The sequence below is a fragment of the Coregonus clupeaformis genome, unplaced genomic scaffold (assembly GCF_020615455.1).
Source record: "Coregonus clupeaformis isolate EN_2021a unplaced genomic scaffold, ASM2061545v1 scaf0282, whole genome shotgun sequence".
Taxonomy (NCBI): Eukaryota; Metazoa; Chordata; class Actinopteri; order Salmoniformes; family Salmonidae; genus Coregonus; species Coregonus clupeaformis.
The window spans coordinates 135,613-157,563 of record NW_025533737.1 but is presented as its reverse complement, the minus strand read 5'-3'; the positions used below and the strand labels follow the sequence as shown (position 1 = coordinate 157,563).

The following is a 21,951-nucleotide window of genomic DNA, read 5'->3' as shown; positions in this document are numbered from 1 at the left end:
GGGAGAAGGAAAGAAGAAGAGTGAGAAGTTAAAAGAAACAGAATACATCACAGTGTAAGTAGGCCTATACACTGTGTCAAAGACAGAGAGCCCACTGCCCAAAGGGTTACTACCAGGCTATCCATTGGCTTAATGTTTTTAAATATTTATGCGATGTACTATTGACAGCCGACACTCTCACTTCAAAATACTTATTCAGCTTTTATTTGCCTCATCTGATTGGGTATCCAGGACAGCCAATCAAAGTCAACCTTACAGAGCCAGTGTGGGCTGACACTACAGTGTGAAATGTGGCTGTGGGACGCAAAATGGAAACCACCTAAACAGATAGCAGCTAAACACTATAGACCGGTTTGCCAGACCCAGATTAAGCCTAGTCCTAGATTTAAAAAACCACCATTGAAAGTGCATTTTAGTCCAGGACTAGGCTTAATCTGTATCTGGGAATCTGTCCATATGAATGGCAGTGAAGTCCATTGGGAGGAGCACAGTGAGATAGTGGTATTATATAGCATACATATGTAAGAAATTAGGGTATACATGGGATGTGAAATGGGATTTAACTGGCGTGGATAGGTACTAGGACATAGAAAGTACATTTTATATTGAAGTGTAATATAAAAATTAAGCAAACTTTACAAATGAGCACCCAGGATTTGGGTACTTGGAGAAGAGACTAGAAACACTGGGACTAGCCTAATTGAAGTGGGTTAGGATAGAGATAGCAGGATAGGTGCCTATATGGATGAGGGACTATAGGATTGGGGACTAGGGTGAATGAAACATGGGGGTTAATTTGGGATGAGTTCCCATCAGACCATAGCCTGTTGGGCGGGGTCATACCTTCCTCTTCGGATGTTCCTGTATCCATGGCAATGTAGCAAAAGTGTGAGGAGGGAGAGAGAGAGAGAGAGAGAGAGAGGGAGAGGGAGAGGGAGAGAGAGAGAATTGGAGTCAAAAAATGTACCTTTTGGGTATGGGTTATATTATAGTGATATGGACACATGCAGTGCCTGCTGTGCTAGAAACTTAGCGCAAGGACAGACAGGCATAGAATCAGGATTCTATGACAACAGTATGGACTGCCACAACCTACCATTTGGGAAATCACTTGCATAGCATAGTATGCTAGCATAGCTTAAAAGCATGTCACTGTATAGCATACAATTGCATAAGCATAGCACACACATAAATTGAGAAAGCAATAAGAAAGCATCCAAGACAGCCATGTGGGTCTTGGATGCCATGTGGGTCAGAGGTCAGGGTAAAGTAAGCATCCAGTGTCCACCTACAGTGTGTGCAGGAATTGAGAAGTGAGTGAAGCATATGCATTGAGACCTTTGATGTACATTCATTTCTATGGGTATATAATGTAGGTGTAATAGCAGGCACCTATACAGTAGCATGCGTGAGCATGTTGGGTTAAAATCAGCATTCGATAGGCCCTTGCGGGAATGCGTGTTCGCTGTTAGAAGCACACAGGAATATAAACACTCAGAGGAATTCCAGATAGAACTCTTACTTAAATCCCCATCCTGTTCCCCCTAGGACTATAGCTGCCAACAGAATTGCCCCTGCGATGGAGCCTATGATGATATTGGTGCCACTGGGACCTGTGTAGAGGTAGGGGGAAATGGGGGTGAAGGGTGGGTTAAAAGAGGGGAGAGCAAAAAACAAGACCACCCAACAGACGTCAGAGAACCAGAAGAAACACTGTACACCTTTTGAACAGTTGGAGAGAAGGGTGAGGAGATGTTAGATGACGGGAGAAAGAGAAGGACAAGAGAACATGACACTTCTGCCTGTTAAACCCATTCTGTCTTTCGTGCTTAGAAGGGTTAATTGGGGTTACATGTCTCAGGATCAGACTACAAGGAAATAACTGATACTGTTTCGAGATACTGTTTCGAGTTGAGGAATTTATCTCTGCAAACACACAAATTGAACGGTGATGCTTTTTATCCATTATAAACACAGGAGTATTTAGCAGTTTTACAGTGCCTTCAAAGTATTCACACCCCTTGACTTTTTCCACATTTTGTTGTGTTACAGCCTACATTTAAAATGGATTAAATTGAGATTCTGTGCCACTGATCTACACACAATACCCCATAACGTGAAAGTGGAATTATGTTTTTAATTTTTTTTACAAATTAATAAAAAATGAAAAGCTGAAATGTCTTGAGTCAATAAGTATTCAACCCCTTTGTTATGCCAAGCCTGAATATGTTCAGGAGTAGAAATGTGCTTAACAAGTCACATAATAGGTTGTATGGACTCACTGTGTGCAATAATAGTGTTTAACATGATTTATAATGACTACCTCATCTTTGTACCCCAAACATACAATTATCTGTAATGTCCCTCAGCCGAGCAGTGAATTTCAAACAGATTCAACCACAAAGACCAGGGATGTTTTCCAATGCCTCACAAAGGGCACCTATTGGTAGATGGGCAAAACAACACAAAAAGAACAGACATTGAATATCCCTTTGAGCATGGTGAAGTTATTCATTACACTTTGGATGGTCTATCAATACACCCAGTCATAACCAAGATACAGGCGTGCTTCCTAACTCAGTTGCCGGAAGCCGGAGAGGAAGGAAACCGCTCAGGGATTTCACAATGAGGCCAATAGTAACTTTAAAACAGTTAAGGTTTAATGGCTGTGATAGGAAAAAACTGAGGATGAATCAACAACATTGTAGTTACTCCGCAATACTATTCTAAATGACAGTGAAAAGAAGGAAGCCTGTACAGAATAAAAATATTCCAAAACATGCATCCTGTTTGCAACAAGGCACTAAAGTAATACTGCAACAAATGTAGCAAAGCAATTCTATTTTTGTCCTGAATACAAAGTGTTATGTTTAGGGCAAATCCTATACAACACATTACTGAGTACCACTCTCCATATTTTCAAGTATAGTGGTGGCTGCATCATGTTATTGGTATGCTTGTAATTGTTAAGGACTGGGGAGTTTTTCAGGATGAAAAATAAACTGAATGGAGTTTAGCAGAGGCAAAATCCTAGAGGAAAACCTGGTTCAGTCTGTTTTACACCAGACACTGGGAAATGAATTCACCTTTCAGCAGGACAATAACCTAAAACACAAGGCCAAATCTACACTGGAGTTGTTTACCAAGAAGACAGTGAATGTTCCTGAGTGTCTGAGTTACAGTTTTGACTTAAATCTACTTGAAAATCTATGGCAAGACCTGAAAACGGTTGTCTAGCAATGATCAATAACCAATTTGGCAGAGCTTGAAGAATTTTGAAAATAATAAAATGGGCAAATGTTGCACAATCCAGGTGTGGAAAGCTCTTAGAGACTTACCCAGAAAGACTCATAGCTGTAATGGCTGCCAAAGGTGCTTCTACAAAGTATTGACTCAGGGGTGTGAATACTTACTGTATGTAAATGAGATATTTCTGAATTAAATTTTCAATACATTTGCTAACATTTCTATCATGTTTTCACTTTGTCATTATGGGGTACTGTGTGTTGATAGGTGAGAAAAACAAAACAATTTAATTACTTTTGAATTCAGGCTGTAATACAACAAAATGTGAAATAGGTCAAGGGGTATGAATACTTTCTGAAGACACTGTATATCAATATTTGTGTATAGATTGACTTTTAAAACCAGTTAAAGTTAGTTTGCAATTCGGATGATTTTTGTTTTATTTTCCGTGTGCTGAAGGATATGAGCTAACTGGCCAGCTGGATAGCAGGTTTGGTAAGCATCCTGTCCATTTCAGGAGTTTTAAATCAATATTTATATCATGATCATATACAGACTAGTGACCTTACATATGAGCACTGGGTTGAGACTACACGATAGCTGTCTTCATCAGCTAAAGCACTCTAATACAAATAAAAACCTATGTATCATTGAGGCAGTGGTAAGTGTGGCACGTAATCCCGTATTACTTAATTTCTGCATAAATAATCTCCACCCAGCAAAGGGGACTTTTGAAATGTTTGTTTCAGATTGCAGAGGATTGTTTTGCTTTATATTCCATTCCTCGTGGTTCATTACATTAGATTTTCCTCTCAGCAATTTTTATAAAATGTTTGTCACAAATATCTATTTTGTGTCCAATGTATAGGTACTTGAGTCCAACTATAAATTTATCTACTCTCTCTCTATATATTTTTTAACAACATTACATATATTTTTTAATTGCACATGATTGTTTTTCTATCTAAATTATACATCAAAATGTCTGATCAAATGGGTATGTATGGAAGACATTGTTTGACAAGTTTGTCGAAAAGGATTGGCCCATAGTAAATGTTCAGTTCTGATTTTACTGCCTCGTCTATCATGCTTCTTGTTTCATTTGTTGAAAGTGGAATTGAAAAGTTCCAGTCTTGCTAAAAAAAATCCACTCTCAATGTCATTTGATTTCTTTATTTAATTGCTCCTCTCTTTTCAAATGATGTGCTATTTTTTTCAATTGCCTCAGTTAGAGAAGGAAACAATGTCTTGATCCCAAAAGCTTCTAGAATTGGCCAATAAACAAAACATGTTCATTCCAAAATTGTATCTACTGTCCTTCCCACTGTACTGCACCAATTTTGCTTGTGTGTTTCATAAAGTGACTTCTGCATGAGTTTGCCAGTGTTTGTGCTCATTTTCCAGCACTTCTCAAGGTAGTTCTCCATGTTATCCAAATTGAAAACTTTCACAGAGGCCTGCAGTAGAATAATAGAACAGTCGCTATTCATTTGCATTGGTAAGCTGTTATTATTAAACATCATTCCTTCAAAATATTAAATGTTTGTGCGTGTGTATTCTTCAGTAATCATGAAAGCAACAGGTGCTGATTTTTCAGATCTATTAAAGCAATACATTGATAATAAAATAAAACATAATAATAATCTCCACCTTCTCATGGACATTGAGACACTCCCAGGGATGTTTTGAGACATTGTACTAGAGATAGTGTAATAAGGTGGGGAGCGGCAAGGTACGAACCCTTATATTTCTCAGGGCCCTCTGGAGGGGTGGGGTCAGGGATGGGGTCATAGACGCTGCAGTCTTTCCCAGTGTAGTCCGGGTCACAAATACACCTCACCTCGTTACTGCAGGTCTGGGAAGATGGGGGGGGGGTCGATAAAAATGAACAACACAAACTAATAGCATTCAAAACCACAAGAACATGAATTCATCAACAATCAATTCATTAAATTGTGTGAATTAACATGTATAGCATTATCATAACAGTTAAGGAATACATATCATGAACAAGAGCCTATATTAGTAAAAAAATATAAAAAAATACTCTGAATTCAGGTTTGTGTGTTCAGTAAGGCACACCATAGCAAAATGTTTAAAGTACAGACAGTCCTTCTATTTTATTTTATTTTGTTTGGTGCCTGCTGAATACGACCCAGATCAACACATTGTTAATCCAAACCTCCCCAAGCGATGCCACAACATGGCGGGCCATCTCACCCCATGGTGGGAGCAGATGCGTGATCCAGGGCTGGATCCGGGGCAGGTGCTGAGGTTGAAAGTGGGGACGGGTAGGCAGCGGCGGTCCAGGCACATCATGTTGGGACCGCAGGGCGTCCCGTCTTCCACATAGCCCAGGTCTGAGCCATCCTCCAGCACCGCGTGGCCACCACTGAACCAACACAGGACCAGGTGGTTAGAAATGGGCCACTAACTGAACAACGCTCATCATATTGGTATGTCCAGTGCTTGACTTGGGATAAAAGAAGTGTAGGGGCTGTCTTTTTCCAAGTCGGTCCATTAGACTATGTCACCGAAATTCACAAATGACATTATGCTATAGAGACCTCTGATTATTCACTGTTAAGGGTTAATACACCTTTTCCATGAGTTCTCCATGACTTTTAACCAAATTTTCATGACTATTATTATAGTCTACATGAAAAGGTAAGCATTATTGATACAGGCAGGCTGCGTGGCTGATCCCATGTAGGCCTACCATCTCCTGCCGTTGTGCCAGTGATCAAGGCACATAAACCCCCAAAAAGTAGAACTGCACTGTTAGTCACATGTTGTCAACATGTGGTCAACCCTCCATCTGGAGAGCTCCTGGGTGTGCAGGCTTGGCTTTTGATCCAGCCCTGAAACACCCAAGTCCGCTTACCAAGGTCCTGTTGAGCAGCGATGTTAAGGCTACAATGTGGTTAGACCAGGGCTTGAACAAAAGCCAGTAGCTATCATGGAGGATGGTTGCCACCCTTGATATAAAATATTGCAACATTACAACCAAATCCTTCTGTCTTTATAAAATTATTCCCTCATTTAATGAATCCGGAAATCAAATGGCTAAGGTAGGCTACTTCAAAGCAAGATAGGCTATTTAACTAGATATGTTTATATATAAGGCTCAAATATTCATGTTTCAGGGGAGATCCATGCACAGCAAGTTATTTGTCAATTAGGCTATTCTTAGAATATTTGTAACGTTGTCGCAATTACATTGATGCCTACTGCGAACAGTCAGTATCTGGATAACGTGTGAAATGCTTGATAATATATGTGATATCAATAGAGGTATACTTTCTGGGTGATTTAAATATTGACTGGCTTTCATCAGGCTGCCCACTCAAGAGAAAGCTTCAAAAACTGTAACTAGTGCCTGCAACCTGGTTCAGGTTATCAATCAACCTACCAGGGTAGTTACAAACAGTACAGGAATGAAATCATCAAATATATTGATCATATCTTTACTAATGCTGCAGAAATTTGTTTGAAAGCAGTATCCAAATCCATCGGATGTAGCGATCACAATAAAGTAGCCATATCTACGAAAACCAACATTCCAAAGGCTGGCCCTAATATTGTGCATAATAGGTCATACAATAAGTTTTGTAGTGATTCCTATGTTGTTGATATGAATAATTTTTGTTGGTCTGTGGTGTGTAATGACGAGAAACCAGACGCTGCACTTGACACATGAAATTGCTTATCCCAGTTACTAATAAGCATGCACCCATTAAGAAAATGTTCTGTAAAAACTGTTAAATCCCAGAGATTGATGAAGAATTGAACAATTGTATGGTTGAGAGGGATGAGGCAAAAGAGATGGCAAATAGGTCTGGCTGTACAACCGATTGGCAAACGTACTGCAAATTGAGAAATCATGTGACTAAACTGAATAAAAGAAGAAGAAACTACACTATGAAACAAAGATAAATGACAAAGATTTATAGTAAAAAGCTTTGGAGCACCTTAAATGAAATGTTGGGCAAAAAGGCAAACTGCGCTCTATCATTCATTGAATCTGATGGCTCATTCATCACAAAACCCACTGATATTGCCAACTACTTTAATGATTTTTTCATTGGCAATATTAGCAAACTTATGCATGACATGCCAGCAACAAACGCTGACACTACACATCCAAGTATATCTGACCAAATGACGAAAGACAAACATTGTAATTTTGAATTCCGTAAAGTAAGTGTGGAAGAGGTGAAAAAGTATTATTGTTGATCAACAATGACAAGCCACCGGGGTCTGACAACTTGGATGGAAAATTACTGAGGATAATAGCGGACGATATTGCCACGCCTATTTGCCATATCTTCAATTTAAGGATACTAGAAAGTGTGTGCCCTTAGGCCTGGAGGGAAGCAAAAGTTATTCCCCTACCTAAGAATAGTAAAGCCCCATTAACTGGCTCAAATAGCCAACCAATCAGCCTGTTACCAACCCTTAGTAAAAATTGAGTTTGACCAGATGAAATGCTATTTTACAGTAAACAAATTGACAACAGACCTTCAGCACGCTTACAGGGAAGGACATTCAACAAGCACAGCACTGACACTACTGACTGATGATTGGCTGAGTGAAATTGATGATAAAAATATTGTGGGGGCTGTTTTGTTAGACTTCAGTGCAGCTTTTGACATCATCGATCATAGCCTGTTGCTGGAAAACGTATGTGTTATGGCTTTACACCCACCCCCTGCTATATTGTGGATAAAGAGTTACCTGTCTAACAGAACACAGAGGGTGTTCTTTAATGGAAGCCTTGCCAACAAAATCCAGGTAGAATCAGGAATTCCCCAGGGCAGCTGTCTAGGCCCCTTACTTTTTTAAATCTTTACTAACGACATGCCACTGGCTTTGAGTAAAGCCAGTGTGTCTATGTATGCGGATAACTCAACACTATACACATCAGCTACCACAGCAACTGAAATGACAGCAACACTTAACAAAGAGCTGCACTTAGTTTCAGAATGGGTGGAAAGGAATAAGTTAGTCCTAAATATTTCAAAAACGAAAAGCATTGTATTTGGGACAAATAATTTACTAAACCCTAAACCTCAACTAAATCTTGTAATGAATAATGTGGAAATTGAGCAAGTTGAGGAGACTAAATTTATTGGAGTAACCCTGGATTGTAAACTGTCATGGTCAAAACATATTGATACAACAGTAGCTAGGATGGGGAGAAGTCTGTCTATAATAAAGCACTGCTCTGCATTCTTAACAGCACTATCAACAAGGCAGGTCCTACAGGCCCTAGTTATGTCGCACCTGGACTACTGTTCAGACGTGTGGTCAGGTGCCACAAAGAGGGACTTAGGAAAATTGCAATTGGCTCAGAACAGGGCAGCACGGCTGGCCCTTGGATGTACACAGAGGGCTAACAATAATATGCATCTCAATCTCTCCTGGCTCAAAGTGGAGAAGAGATTGACTTCATCACTACTTGTATTTGTGAGAGGTATTGACATGTTGAATGCACCGAGCTGTCTGTTTAAACTACTGGCACACAGCTCGGACACCCATGCATACCCCACAAGACATGCCACCAGAGGTCTCTTTACAGTCCCCAAGTCAAGAACAGACATAGAGCCATGACTACATGGAACTATTCCACATTAAGTAACTCATGCCAGCAGTAAAATTAGATTTAAAAAACATAAAAATCCACCTTATGGAACAGCGGGGACTGTGAAGCAACACAAACATAGACACATGCATACAAAGACAAGATAACATACGCACTATACACACATGGAGTTTGTGTTATAGATATGTGGTAGTAGAGTAGAGGCCTGAGGACACACACTTAATATGTTGTGAAATCAGTTATGAATGTATTGTAACGTTTTTTAAATGTATAACTGCCTTAATTTTGCTGGACCCCAGGAAGAGTAGCTCATGGGGATCCATAATAAATACAAATAGAGGGGAATCCCACCTTCCCAACGGTGCAGATTTATTTAGGCTACCTACTACAGTGCCGGTGGAAAGGCGACAACCACATTAATGGTTAGTTAGTTAGTTAGCTATATAACTGTTAGTCTATTGTCTGTCATTATTTTATACCTGCTGCTGAAATGTCGCGCTCCCTCTCTTCCAGCAACGGCCCACTCGCACTGGCACACACAGGCACTGAAAAGTCATTCCAATGATGACTGCTATGTAGACTTTTAAGTGTTTACAAATATTGTAAAAAGTGTGCATTCATGAATTACATTAACAAAAATTATTAAACTAATTTCCATGACTTTTCATGACCTTAGAAACCCTCCATGTGCATTCAGGCTGGGGCATTTTCAATCTGCGCATCTCAAACAGTCCACTGTCACGCACAGATTGACAGACGAGCGGCGAATCAGGAATCAGGAAATGAATGCACACACACACACCATTGCTATTCAATGCAGATCCCGCCTTCATTCCGCTTTGATCAACCTTTTTTGAATCTGGGCCGACAATAGGCTACTTTGTTTTATAGAGGAGCTGGTGCATAATTCCCCCAAAATTAGACGTGCTGGTACGGCGCTCCGGACAGCTCCGGCCCAAATCAAGTACTGGCATCATATTATTCTTTAAGAATATTAATATATCATATAATTATACTTCAAAAACATTAAAACTAGGGCATTTTGAAATTATAAAAATGACTTTGCAAGCAATCATGTGAATTAAGTTTTGTATTTAACACAACTGCAAGAACTCATTACTGTTGCAGGACTGTAAAATGTTTAAGCACACATGCGCACACACACGGTAAGGTTACTCAAACAACAGTCCATCAAACCTATTTGATCACTGTGGCAGATAGCGAGGTGTCTGTTTAACCCTCAGCCTGTCCTTCATTACAGGATCAGTTGACCTCACTCTTTTCCTCTCCTTTATTGCTCTTTCAAACTTCCTCTTCTCTCCTTCTCACGTTCACCTCATCCTCATTCCTCTGTCACTCACACTCGTTCTCGCTCTCCTCCATTCTCACTTTCACTCGCTCTCTTTTTCTTTCTCTCTCTTTTTCTGTCTCACCGGCAGTCCAGGTATCTGTTCTGGTGGTAGATGGTTAGGCTGGTGAGGTCCCCCTGCAAATCTCCAAACCTCGGCTTAGCAGACATGTTAGTACACAGCAGGAACCCACAGAGCACATCCCTGAGAGGGGGAGAAAAGAAGATAGAGGGGGAGGGAGAGAAAGAGAGGGGAGAGAGACGTTTCTGCCCAGGACAATGTGTCAAACATGGCGTGTGCTTGAGAGTGAGGTACACTGTGTACATAAGAAAGTGTGAGGTTTAAAGGAGGTTTGTGGTCACTCACTGCTTGTTGCACTGCACCCAGCCCTGGCCACTGGTGTCACGGCCACAGTTGCCCTTCTCTGTGCCCTCGGCGTTCAGCTTCTCATAGCAGAAACGGTCGGCTGAGTCTGAAACACATGCAAAAGCACACACACACACATTTTGCAGCACCATGTTATTTCACTTCACTATACTTTATTGCAGTACTTAACTGATAGCAATGTCATGGCATCATCATCATAAATGTGTGGTGTGAATTATAATATGACAACTGCTGGTATTTCAGGACCTACAGTATAAATTACAGTATAAATTGCACTGCCATGCAATTCCTGACATATCCATTAAAAGTAGAAAAGCAGACCAAGTGGAGATTTTCTGTATGGAGGTCATTGCCATTGTTTTTGTTTTTAGTTTTTTTTTAGGGGGTAGATCATCTTTAATATTGCAAATAGATTGTAACTTCCATCAATCAATCAATCAATTTTATTTTATATAGCCCTTCTTACATCAGCTAATATCTCAAAGTGCTGTACAGAAACCCAGCCTAAAACCCCAAACAGCTAGTAATGCAGGTGTAGAAGCACGGTGGCTAGGAAGAACTCCCTAGAAAGGCGAAAACCTAGGAAGAAACCTAGAGAGGAACCAGGCTATGAGGGGTGGCCAGTCCTCTTCTGGCTGTGCCGGGTGAAGATTATAACAGAACCATGCCAAGATGTTCAAAAATGTTCATAAGTGACAAGCATGGTCAAATAATAATCAGGAATAAATCTCAGTTGGCTTTTCATAGCCGATCATTAAGAGTTGAAAACAGCAGGTCTGGGACAGGTAGGGGTTCCATAACCGCAGGCAGAACAGTTGAAACTGGAATAGCAGCAAGGCCAGGCGGACTGGGGACAGCAAGGAGTCACCACGGCCGGTAGTCCCGACGTATGGTCCTAGGGCTCAGGTCTCTCAGTTGGCTTTTCATAGCCGATCATTAAGAGTTGAAAACAGCAGGTCTGGGACAGGTAGGGGTTTCGTAACCGCAGGCAGAACAGTTGAAACTGGAATAGCAGCAAGGCCAGGCGGACTGGGGACAGCAAGGTGTCATCATGCCCGGTAGTCCTGACGTATGGTCCTAGGGGCTCAGGTTCTCAGAGAGAAAGAGAGAACGAGAGAATTAGAGAGAGCATACTTAAATTCACACAGGACACTGGATAAGACAGGAGAAGTACTCCAGGTATAACCAACTAACCCCAGCCCCCCGACACATAAACTACTGCAGCATAAATACTGGAGGCTGAGACAGGAGCGGTCCGGAGACACTGTGGCCCCATCCGAAGAAACCCCCGGACAGGGCCAAACAGGAAGGATATAACCCCACCCACTCTGCCAAAGCACAGCCCCCGCACCACTAGAGGGATATCCTCAACCACCAACTTACAATCCTGAGACAAGGCCGAGTATAGCCCACAGAGGTCTCCACCACAGCACAAACCAAGGGGGGCGCCAACCCAGACAGGAAGATCACGTCAGTAACTCAACCCACTCAAGTGACGCACCCCTCCCAGGGACGGCATGAAAGAGCACCAGCAAGCCAGTGACTCAGCCCCTGCAACAGGGTTAGAGGCAGAGAACCCCAGTGGAGAGGGGAACCGGCCCGGCAGAGACAGCAAGGGCTGTTCGTTGCTCCAGAGCCTTTCCGTTCACCTTCACACTCCTGGGCCAGACTACACTCAATCATATGACCTACTGAAGAGATAAGTCTTCAGTAAAGACTTAAAGGTTGAGACCGAGTCTGCGTCTCTCACATGGGTAGGCAGACTGTTCCATAAAAATGGAGATCTATAGGAGAAAGCCCTGCCTCCCGCTGTTTGCTTAGAAATTCTAGGGACAATTAGGAGGCCTGCGTCTTGTGACCGTAGCGTACGTATTGGTATGTACGGCAGGACCAACTCGGAAAGATAGGTAGGAGCAAGCCCATGTAACGCTTTATAGGTTAACAGTAAAACCTTGAAATCAGCCCTTGCCTTAACAGGAAGCCAGTGTAGGGAAGCTAGCACTGGAGTAATATGATCAAATTTCTTGGTTCTAGTCAGGATTCTAGCAGCCGTATTTAGCACTAACTGAAGTTTATTTAGTGCTTTATCCGGGTAGCCGGAAAATAGAGCATTGCAGTAGTCTAACCTAGAAGTAACAAATGCATGGATAAATTTTTCTGCATCATTTTTGGACAGAAAATTTCTGATTTTTGCAATGTTACGTAGATGGAAAAAAGCTGTCCTTGAAACAGTCTTGATATGTTCGTCAAAAGAGAGATCAGGGTCAAGAGTAACGCCGAGGTACTTCACAGTTTTATTTGAGACGACTTTACAACCATCAAGATGAATTGTCAGATTTAACAGAAGATCTCTTTGTTTCTTGGGACCTAGAACAAGCATCTCTGTTTTGTCCGAGTTTAAAAGTAAAAAGTTTTCAGCCATCCACTTCCTTATGTCTGAAACACAGGCTTCTAGCGAGGGCAATTTTGGGGCTTCACCATGTTTCATTGAAATGTACAGCTGTGTGTCATCCGCATAGCAGTGAAAGTTAACATTATGTTTTCGAATAACATCCCCAAGAGGTAAAATATATAGTGAAAACAATAGTGGTCCTAAAACGGAACCTTGAGGAACACCGAAATGTACAGTTGATTTGTCGGAGGACAGACCATTCACAGAGACAAACTGATATCTTTCCGACAGGTAAGATCTAAACCAGGCCAGAACTTGTCCGTGTAGACCAATTTGGGTTTCCAGTCTCTCCAAAAGAATGTGGTGATCGATGGTGTCAAAGGCAGCACTAAGGTCTAGTAGCACGAGGACAGATGCAGAGCCTCGGTCTGACGCCATTAAAAGGTCATTTACCACCTTCACAAGTGCAGTCTCAGTGCTATGATGGGGTCTAAAACCAGACTGAAGCATTTCGTACACATTGTTTGTCTTCAGAAAGGCAGTGAGTTGCTGCGCAACAGCTTTTTCTAAAATTTTTGAGAGGAATGGAAGATTCGATATAGGCCGATAGTTTTTTATATTTTCCGGGTCAAGGTTTGGCTTTTTCAAGAGAGGCTTTATCACTGCCACTTTTAGTGAGTTTGGTACACATCCGGTGGATAGAGAGCTGTTTATTATGTTCAACATAGGAGGGCCAAGCACAGGAAGCAGCTCCTTCAGCAGTTTAGTAGGAATAGGATCCAGTATGCAGCTTGAAGGTTTAGAGGCCATGATTATTTTCATCATTGTGTCAAGAGATATAGTACTAAAACACTTAAGTGTCTCTCCCGATCCCAGGCCCTCGCAGAGCTGTGCAGATCCAGGACAGCTAAGCCCTGGAGGAATACGCAGATTCAAAGAGGAGTCCGTAATTTGCTTTCTAATGGTCATGATCTTTTCCTCAAAGAAGTTCATGAATTTATTACTGCTGAAGTGAAAGCCATCCTCTCTTGGGGAATGCTGCTTTTTAGTTAGCTTTGCAACAGTATCAAAAAGAAATTTTGGATTATTCTTATTTTCCTCGATTAAGTTGGAAAAGTAGGATGATCGAGCAGCAGTGAGGGCTCTTCGGTACTGCACGGTACTGTCTTTCCAAGCTAGTCGGAAGACTTCCAGTTTGGTGTGGCGCCATTTCCGTTCCAATTTCCTGGAAGCTTGCTTCAAAGCTCGGGTATTTTCTGTATACCAGGGAGCTAGTTTCTTATGACAAATGTTTTTCGTTTTTAGGGTGCAACTGCATCTAGGGTATTGCGCAAGGTTAAATTGAGTTCCTCAGTTAAGTGGTTAACTGATTTTTGTCCTCTGACGTCCTTGGGTAGGCAGAAGGAGTCTGGAAGGGCATCAAGGAATTTTTGTGTTGTCTGAGAATTTATAGCACGACTTTTGATGCTCCTTGGTTGGGGTCTGAGCAGATTATTTGTTGCGATTGCAAACGTAATAAAATGGTGGTCCGATAGTCCAGGATTTTGTGGAAAAACATTAAGATCTACAACATTTATTCCATGGGACAAAACTAGGTCCAGAGTATGACTGTGGCAGTGAGTAGGTCCAGAGACATGTTGGACAAAACCCACTGAGTCGATGATGGCTCCGAAAGACTTTTGGAGTGGGTCTGTGGACTTCTCCATGTGAATATTAAAATCACCAAAAATTAGAATATGATCTGCTATGACTACAAGGTCTGATAGGAATTCAGGAAACTCAGAGAGGAACGCTGTATATGGCCCAGGAGGCCTGTAAACAGTAGCTATAAAAAGTGATTGAGTAGGCTGCATAGATTTCATGACTAGAAGCTCAAAAGATGAAAACGCCATTTTTTTTTGTAAATTGAAATTTGCTATCGTAAATGTTAGCAACACCTCCGCCTTTGCGGGATGCACGGGAATATGGTCACTAGTGTAACCAGGAGGTGAGGCCTCATTTAACACAGCAAATTCATCAGGCTTAAGCCATGTTTCAGTCAGGCCAATCACATCAAGATTATGATCAGTGATTAGTTCATTGACTATGACTGCCTTTGAAGTGAGGGATCTAACATTAAGTAACCCTATTTTGAGATGTGAGGTATCACGATCTCTTTCAATAATGGCAGGAATGGAGGAGGTCTTTATCCTAATAAGATTGCTAGGGTGAACACCGCCATGTTTAGTTTTGCCCAACCTAGGTCGAGGCACAGACACAGTCTCAATGGGTATGGCTGAGCTGACTACACTGACTATGCTATTGGCAGACTCCACTAAGCTGGCAGGTTGGCTAACAGCCTGCTGCCTGGCCTGCACCCTATTTCACTGTGGGGCTAGAGGAGTTAGAGCCCTATCTATGTTGGTAGATAAGAGGAGAGCACCCCTCCAGCTAGGATGGAGTCCGTCACTCCTCAGCAGGTCAGGCTTGGTCCTGTTTGTGGGTGAGTCCCAGAAAGAGGGCCAATTATCCACAAATGTTATCTTTTGGGAGGGGCAGAAAACAGTTTTCAACCAGCGATTGAGTGCTGAGACTCTGCTGTAGAGCTCGTCACTTCCCCTAACTGGGAGGGGGCCAGAGACAATTACTCGATGCCGACACATCTTTCTAGCTGATTTACACGCTGAAGCTATGTTGCACTTGGTGACCTCTGACTGTTTCATCCTAACATCGTTGGTGCCGACGTGGATAACAATATCTCTATACTCTCTACACTCGCCAGTTTTAGCTTTAGCCAGCACCATCTTTAGATTAGCCTTAACGTCGGTAGCCCTGCCCCCTGGTAAACAGTGTATGATCGCTGGGTGATTCGTTTTAAGTCTAATACTGCGGGTAATGGAGTCGCCAATGACTAGGGTTTTCAATTTGTCAGAGCTAATGGTGGGAGCCTTCGGCGTCTCAGACCCCGTAACGGGAGGAGTAGAGACAAGAGAAGACTCAGACTCAGACTCCGACTCGCTACATAATGGGGAAAACCGGTTGAAGGTTTCTGTCGGCTGAATGAGCGACACCGGTTGAGCATTCCAACAGTATTTCCTCCAGAAGCCATGAGAAAGTTGTCCGGCTGCGGGGACTGTGCGGGGGATTTATACTAACGTTACTGTCTGTACTTACTGGTGGCACAGACGCTGTTTCTTCCTTTCCTACACTGAAATTACCCTTGCCTAACGATTGCGTCTGAAGCTGGGCTTGTAGCACAGCTATTCTCGCCGTAAGGCGATCGTTCTCCTGTATATTATGAGTACAGCGACTGCAATTAGAAGACATCATGTTAATGTTACTACTTAGCTTCGGCTGTTGAAGATGTTGACGAACCATGTCCAGATAAAGCGTCCGGAGTGAAAAAGTTGAATAAGGGAAAAAAGTTGCGATGGAAAAAAGGAAAATAAAGTAAAATTGGCAGCTAAAACGCACAGGAAAATGACTCTTCTGTCTCGGGATAAAACGTCCGGGGTGAAAAAGTTTAACGAAAAAAGATGAGTGAGGACAAAACTAAAAAGTTGGTAAATTTGTTGAACACAGAGATTGATTAAACGTTTATTAAAAGTAAAACGTGAATAGTTTGGCAGGTAGCCAAGTAGCAACAAACAGCACAGCAGCACGGAGACAATGTAATTGTCTGCATCACTTCCAATCCCCCATATGTTTTTTTTTCCTCGCAAATATATATACACATATACATATAGTGGGGAGAACAAGTATTTGATACACTGCCGATTTTGCAGGTTTTCCTACTTACAAAGCATGTAGAGGTCTGTAATTTTTATCATAGGTACACTTCAACTGTGAGAGACGGAATCTAAAACAAAAATCCAGAAAATCACATTGTATGATTTTTAAGTTATTAATTTGCATTTTATTGCATGACATAAGTATTTGATACATCAGAAAAGCAGAACTTAATATTTGGTACAGAAACCTTTGTTTGCAATTACAGAGATCATACGTTTCCTGTAGGTCTTGACCAGGTTTGCACACACTGCAGCAGGGATTTTGGCCCACTCCTCCATACAGACCTTCTCCAGATCCTTCAGGTTTTGGGGCTGTCGCTGGGCAATCCGGACTTTCAGCTCCCTCCAAAGATGTTCTATTGGGTTCAGGTCTGGAGACTGGCTAGGCCACTCCAGGACCTTGAGATGCTTCTTACGGAGCCACTCCTTAGTTGCCCTGGCTGTGTGTTTCGGGTCGTTGTCATGCTGAAAGACCCAGCCACGACCCATCTTCAATGCTCTTACTGAGGGAAGGAGGTTGTTGGCCAAGATCTCGCGATACATGGCCCCATCCATCCTCCCCTCAATACGGTACAGTCGTCCTGTCCCCTTTGCAGAAAAGCATCCCCAAAGAATGATGTTTCCACGTCCATGCTTCACGGTTGGGATGGTGTTCTTGGGGTTGTACTCATCCTTCTTCTTCCTCCAAACACGGCGAGTGGAGTTTAGACTAAAAAGCTCTATTTTTGTCTCATCAGACCACATTACCTTCTCCCATTCCTCCTCTGGATCATCCAGATGGTCATTGGCAAACTTCAGACAGGCCTGGACATGCGCTGGCTTGAGCAGGGGGACCTTGCGTGCGCTGCAGGATTTTAATCCATGACGGCGTAGTGTGTTACTAATGGTTTTCTTTGAGACTGTGGTCCCAGCTCTCTTCAGGTCATTGACCAGGTCCTGTCGTGTAGTTCTGGGCTGATCCCTCACCTTCCTCATGATCATTGATGCCCCACGAGGTGAGATCTTGCATGGAGCCCCAGACCGAGGGTGATTAACCGTCATCTTGAACTTCTTCCATTTTCTAATAATTGCGCCAACAGTTGTTGCCTTCTCACCAAGCTGCTTGCCTATTGTCCTGTAGCCCATCCCAGCCTTGTGCAGGTCTACAATTTTATCCCTGATGTCCTTACACAGCTCTCTGGTCTTGGCCATTGTGGAGAGGTTGGAGTCTGTTTGATTGAGTGTGTGGACAGGTGTCTTTTATACAGGTAACGAGTTCAAACAGGTGCAGTTAATACAGGTAATGAGTGGAGAACAGGAGGGCTTCTTAAAGAAAAACTAACAGGTCTGTGAGAGCCGGAATTCTTACTGGTTGGTAGGTGATCAAATACTTATGTCATGCAATAAAATGCAAATTAATTACTTAAAAATCATACAATGTGATTTTCTGGATTTTTGTTTTAGATTCCGTCTCTCACAGTTGAAGTGTACCTAGGATAAAAATTACAGACCTCTACATGCTTTGTAAGTAGGAAAACCTGCAAAATCGGCAGGTTATCAAATACTTATTCTCCCCACTGTATATATACACACACACACACACACACACACACACACACACACACACACACATACACACACACACACACACACACACACACACACACATACACTTTTTAAAAATGTTTTCCCATTTATTATCTTCCAACCCCACCACCCCTTCCCTAATTGGAGTAAACTAGTGAACAACAACGCTTAGGCCTCTACTTCCAGCTTATACAAACTATATACATTTTATGGACACAGTCAATTTTACAATAATTATATTTTGTTTGTTTTTACTCCTGAACTTCCTCTACCCTCAACCTCTCCGATCATATTCAGGTCATTGCCATTGTTAGAGCAGTCAGTCCAGTATATTGTCAGTATATAGATAATCTTTGTTATTACTCACTGTGGCCCCAGAGACTCCTGCACTGTCCATCTCTGGTCTTACAACGACCTCCGAAACAACGACCCTGGGAGAGAGCGAGAGAGAGATAGACAAGAGAGGAGAGATAGAGAGAGAGAAGGAAAGAGATAGTGCAAGACAGTATTATATGTATTAGAGGTACAGTATTATTTGTATATCTACAAAACAGAGAGACAGATCCAGACAAAAATTAGGTCATAAAAGCCATTATGTTGGATTCAGTTACCTGGCCAGCATCACACATGTAGCCATCCAGTTTGTGGACATTATGAGGACACTGCAGAAGGGGAACAACAGAGTGTATAAATTAGCATAGTTGACATATTCAATTGTACAATGCACACATACATAGTCAAAGTATGGTAGGCTACATCCCAGCAGAGAGTTTGAAAAGGATATATTTGCACATCTAGTAAGAACCAAAGTTTGCACACTAAGAGGGGTTACTTTTTAGGGGTTTTGCAAAAACTAAAAGTGAAACTTTGCAACCAAGCAGTGTGTAGGAGTTATACAGTATATTCACGTTGGCATTGCACTGCGAGTAAAATAGTAGTGTACAAAATGAGGATACCATGAACACCGACTTAGCGAATTAGCCGTCTCACCTGGCTGGAGTCTCCGGGACACGTCTCCGGGACGTCACAGTCGTTGGTCACTTCGCGACACGTCACCCCCCTGAGCTCGTACTGTCACACACAGTAATCACAATTTTCACAGCACCAATTTTATTCTATAGGTAACTGTAATTATACATGAAAACTACAATTGTATATAATAATGTAAAACTTCAGTCAGAAATGCCAATCAATCTGTGGCTGATATCAGTTAAAGTTAAATAATGGAAAATGTCTAGTTGCAAGAAGTTAATAAGACAGTCATCCTAGTGGTGTACCCATGTAACAGTGTAGTGTTAGTGTATTTGAGATGAAGTGGTACTCACCCTGCAATCTCCACAGCAGAGGCCATTGCTGCACATGGCATTGTGGGTCAGGGTGCACTTCTTACAGCAGGCTCCTCCACTCCGTGCACACTCCTGCAACCATGTGACACATTCTTGTAACCACACACAGAATACTAAATGCAGAGGCGTCTTCATGCTTCCCATCCGAAACAGTTCGGAAAAGTTTGTGCATATATTATGATGACATTTTGTGACGTTTTTGTTCGTTTTTTGTTTTCCGGCTGTTTGTGCACACATTTTTTTCTCGAGTCAAGACGAATTTCGGTAGCAGAAATTCAGTAAGGAACAGTAAGGATTCTTTAATGAAGTGTTTGTTGTCATTCTACGATAGACGACTTGTTCTCATGCAAATTTTTTCACTTGAGATATACTGCACCAAACATCTTAGTTAGATGAACAACAAAATGAATGACAGATTTCTCGAGTTATCTTAGATTAATTCTATATTGAGGAAGTGTATACTGGCTACGGCGTCTCAAAATGGACAAACAGTACTATTGCCGCTTTTTTCAAATTTTTCAAGCGAAGGTCTTTTAAGGGAGTATGCGAGCACACTCGTTTGTTTCGGGCTAGGCACCAGCTGAACCGAAGCATGCAGAAGCCCTTCAGGGTTTTACTGTAGGACTCACCACATGGGATCCACAGTCACACTCCTCCCCCACCTCCACAAAGCCATTGCCACACTCTGGAGAGTCCAGCAGCTATAGGGAACACAACAGGGGGACAGGAGTCAACACAGGAACCAAAAACAATGTCTTGTTTTAATGTTTTCTGGCATTCTCAGAATGTAACTTCCTCCATCACCACCTTCCCTGCACCATTTCCACCAACCCCAGCCAGAGCTCACATTGCTGGGCTTATTGAAGAGGCAGCTGCCCCCACCCTGCTGGAGAAAGCGAAGGTACTCATCCACACTGCAGCGAGAGAACTTCCTAGGAAGATAGTAGCCGGTGTCCTCCATGATGCAGCCCAGCCATGGGTCGGGACACCTGCAGTCCCCTATAGGGCCACAGAGTCAAGGACATGTCACATGACGGGGGACAAGACCAGGGTCGTCTTACTTACTGTAAAACACTTTGTGACAACTGTTGATGTAAAAAGGGCTTTATAAATAACATTTGATTGAATTTGAAAAGAAGCTGCTACGCTGTTTACATTGCGGCAGGTTGAGCTTGCGTCCTATTTTCTGTGACAGTGTGTACAGAAGTTGTTGAGGTGGATGGACGTAGGTCTTACCAGCCGTGGGGTGCTCCTTGTTCCACATCATGCCAATGTTCTGCCCCAGGCTCTGACACAAGGTGATGGCCATGGGACCCACGTTTCCGTACTAAAACACACACAAGACAAGTGAAAAAACACACACACGCATTGTATTTAGGTACTTCCAAACAGGTTTTCACTTGGCTACGCCTCAGAAGTCTTGTACTCCGAATTGGAATACCCCTACCCTATAGGCACCCCACCTTCGTTCTTTTGTGGAGTTGGGAGAGTCAATGACTGTAAAATGACTGTCAAAACAAAAGGCATTACCTCGTTGACACCTCCTCCCCGCGTTAGGGAACAGATACCCCCGATGTAGGCTGTGCCACTGCGGCTGCTCTGGAAGGTCCTCCCCCTACAGGACACACAGGGGATAACAGGAGCTATCATCAAGTTTTAATGTAGCGTGCACAAGTACAGTGAAATGCCTTTCTTGCCAGCTCTAAACCCAACAATGCAGTAATCAATAGCAATGTAGTACTAAAAATAACATAAGGTAGAACAAAAACACACAATAAATAAAAATAAGAAGAACACGAGAAAGTAAGAAGCTATATACAGGGTCAGTTCCAATACCATATTTACAATGTGCAGGGATACTGTATAGGTGTACATGCCACGTGTACTAACACAGGTGTAATAACATGCTTATAACAGTCCCTATTGACTTTCCCCCTGTCCACTTACGTCAGGCAGTATCAAGCACCGAATAAAATAGAAGTACAGAATAGACATAGGCATTCCGGCAATATGACTATTGTGTGTATTATATTGTGTCTGTATGGTTTCAAGTGTTATGAGGGGAGAACCCACGAGAAGAGGTGTGTGGCATCGCTGTGCTCCTTGATGCTCTCCTTCCTGTACTTCATAAAGTCCCTCAGGGTCAGCAAAGGGTCATCGCCCACGGACACCATGTTCTGGGATGACCACGTCTCCATGGCAACCAGCACTATCCGCGTGTTGAGCTGCTCCTTGTAGATCTGAGGTCAAAGAGTCACGATGACAATGAGCAACTAAGTCGATGACAATG

At 42.4% G+C, this 21,951-nt stretch overlaps 1 protein-coding gene across 4 annotated transcripts in view; it reads right to left on the bottom strand.

The window, feature by feature from the left end:
• LOC123484358 (disintegrin and metalloproteinase domain-containing protein 11-like) overlaps nucleotides 1-21,951 on the bottom strand; it is a 53,117-nt gene that overhangs the window by 4,110 nt on the left and 27,056 nt on the right. Inside the window, exons 11-25 of one of the 4 annotated variants that reach the window (XM_045214597.1) lie at nucleotides 21,735-21,901; nucleotides 21,192-21,276; nucleotides 20,898-20,988; nucleotides 20,509-20,660; nucleotides 20,291-20,362; nucleotides 19,641-19,733; nucleotides 19,306-19,386; nucleotides 18,927-18,977; nucleotides 18,683-18,746; nucleotides 10,567-10,672; nucleotides 10,285-10,404; nucleotides 5,467-5,638; nucleotides 4,987-5,101; nucleotides 1,523-1,613; nucleotides 844-861 (exon numbers count right to left, since the gene is read on the bottom strand). In XM_045214597.1, the coding sequence (XP_045070532.1) occupies nucleotides 844-861; nucleotides 1,523-1,613; nucleotides 4,987-5,101; nucleotides 5,467-5,638; nucleotides 10,285-10,404; nucleotides 10,567-10,672; nucleotides 18,683-18,746; nucleotides 18,927-18,977; nucleotides 19,306-19,386; nucleotides 19,641-19,733; nucleotides 20,291-20,362; nucleotides 20,509-20,660; nucleotides 20,898-20,988; nucleotides 21,192-21,276; nucleotides 21,735-21,901 (1,478 nt within the window). Of the gene's footprint in view, nucleotides 1-181; nucleotides 862-1,522; nucleotides 1,614-4,986; nucleotides 5,102-5,466; nucleotides 5,639-10,284; nucleotides 10,405-10,566; nucleotides 10,673-18,682; nucleotides 18,747-18,926; nucleotides 18,978-19,305; nucleotides 19,387-19,640; nucleotides 19,734-20,290; nucleotides 20,363-20,508; nucleotides 20,661-20,897; nucleotides 20,989-21,191; nucleotides 21,277-21,734; nucleotides 21,902-21,951 lie in introns of those variants that run through there. The other 3 variants (XM_045214596.1, XM_045214598.1, XM_045214595.1) reach the window with 3 other exon arrangements.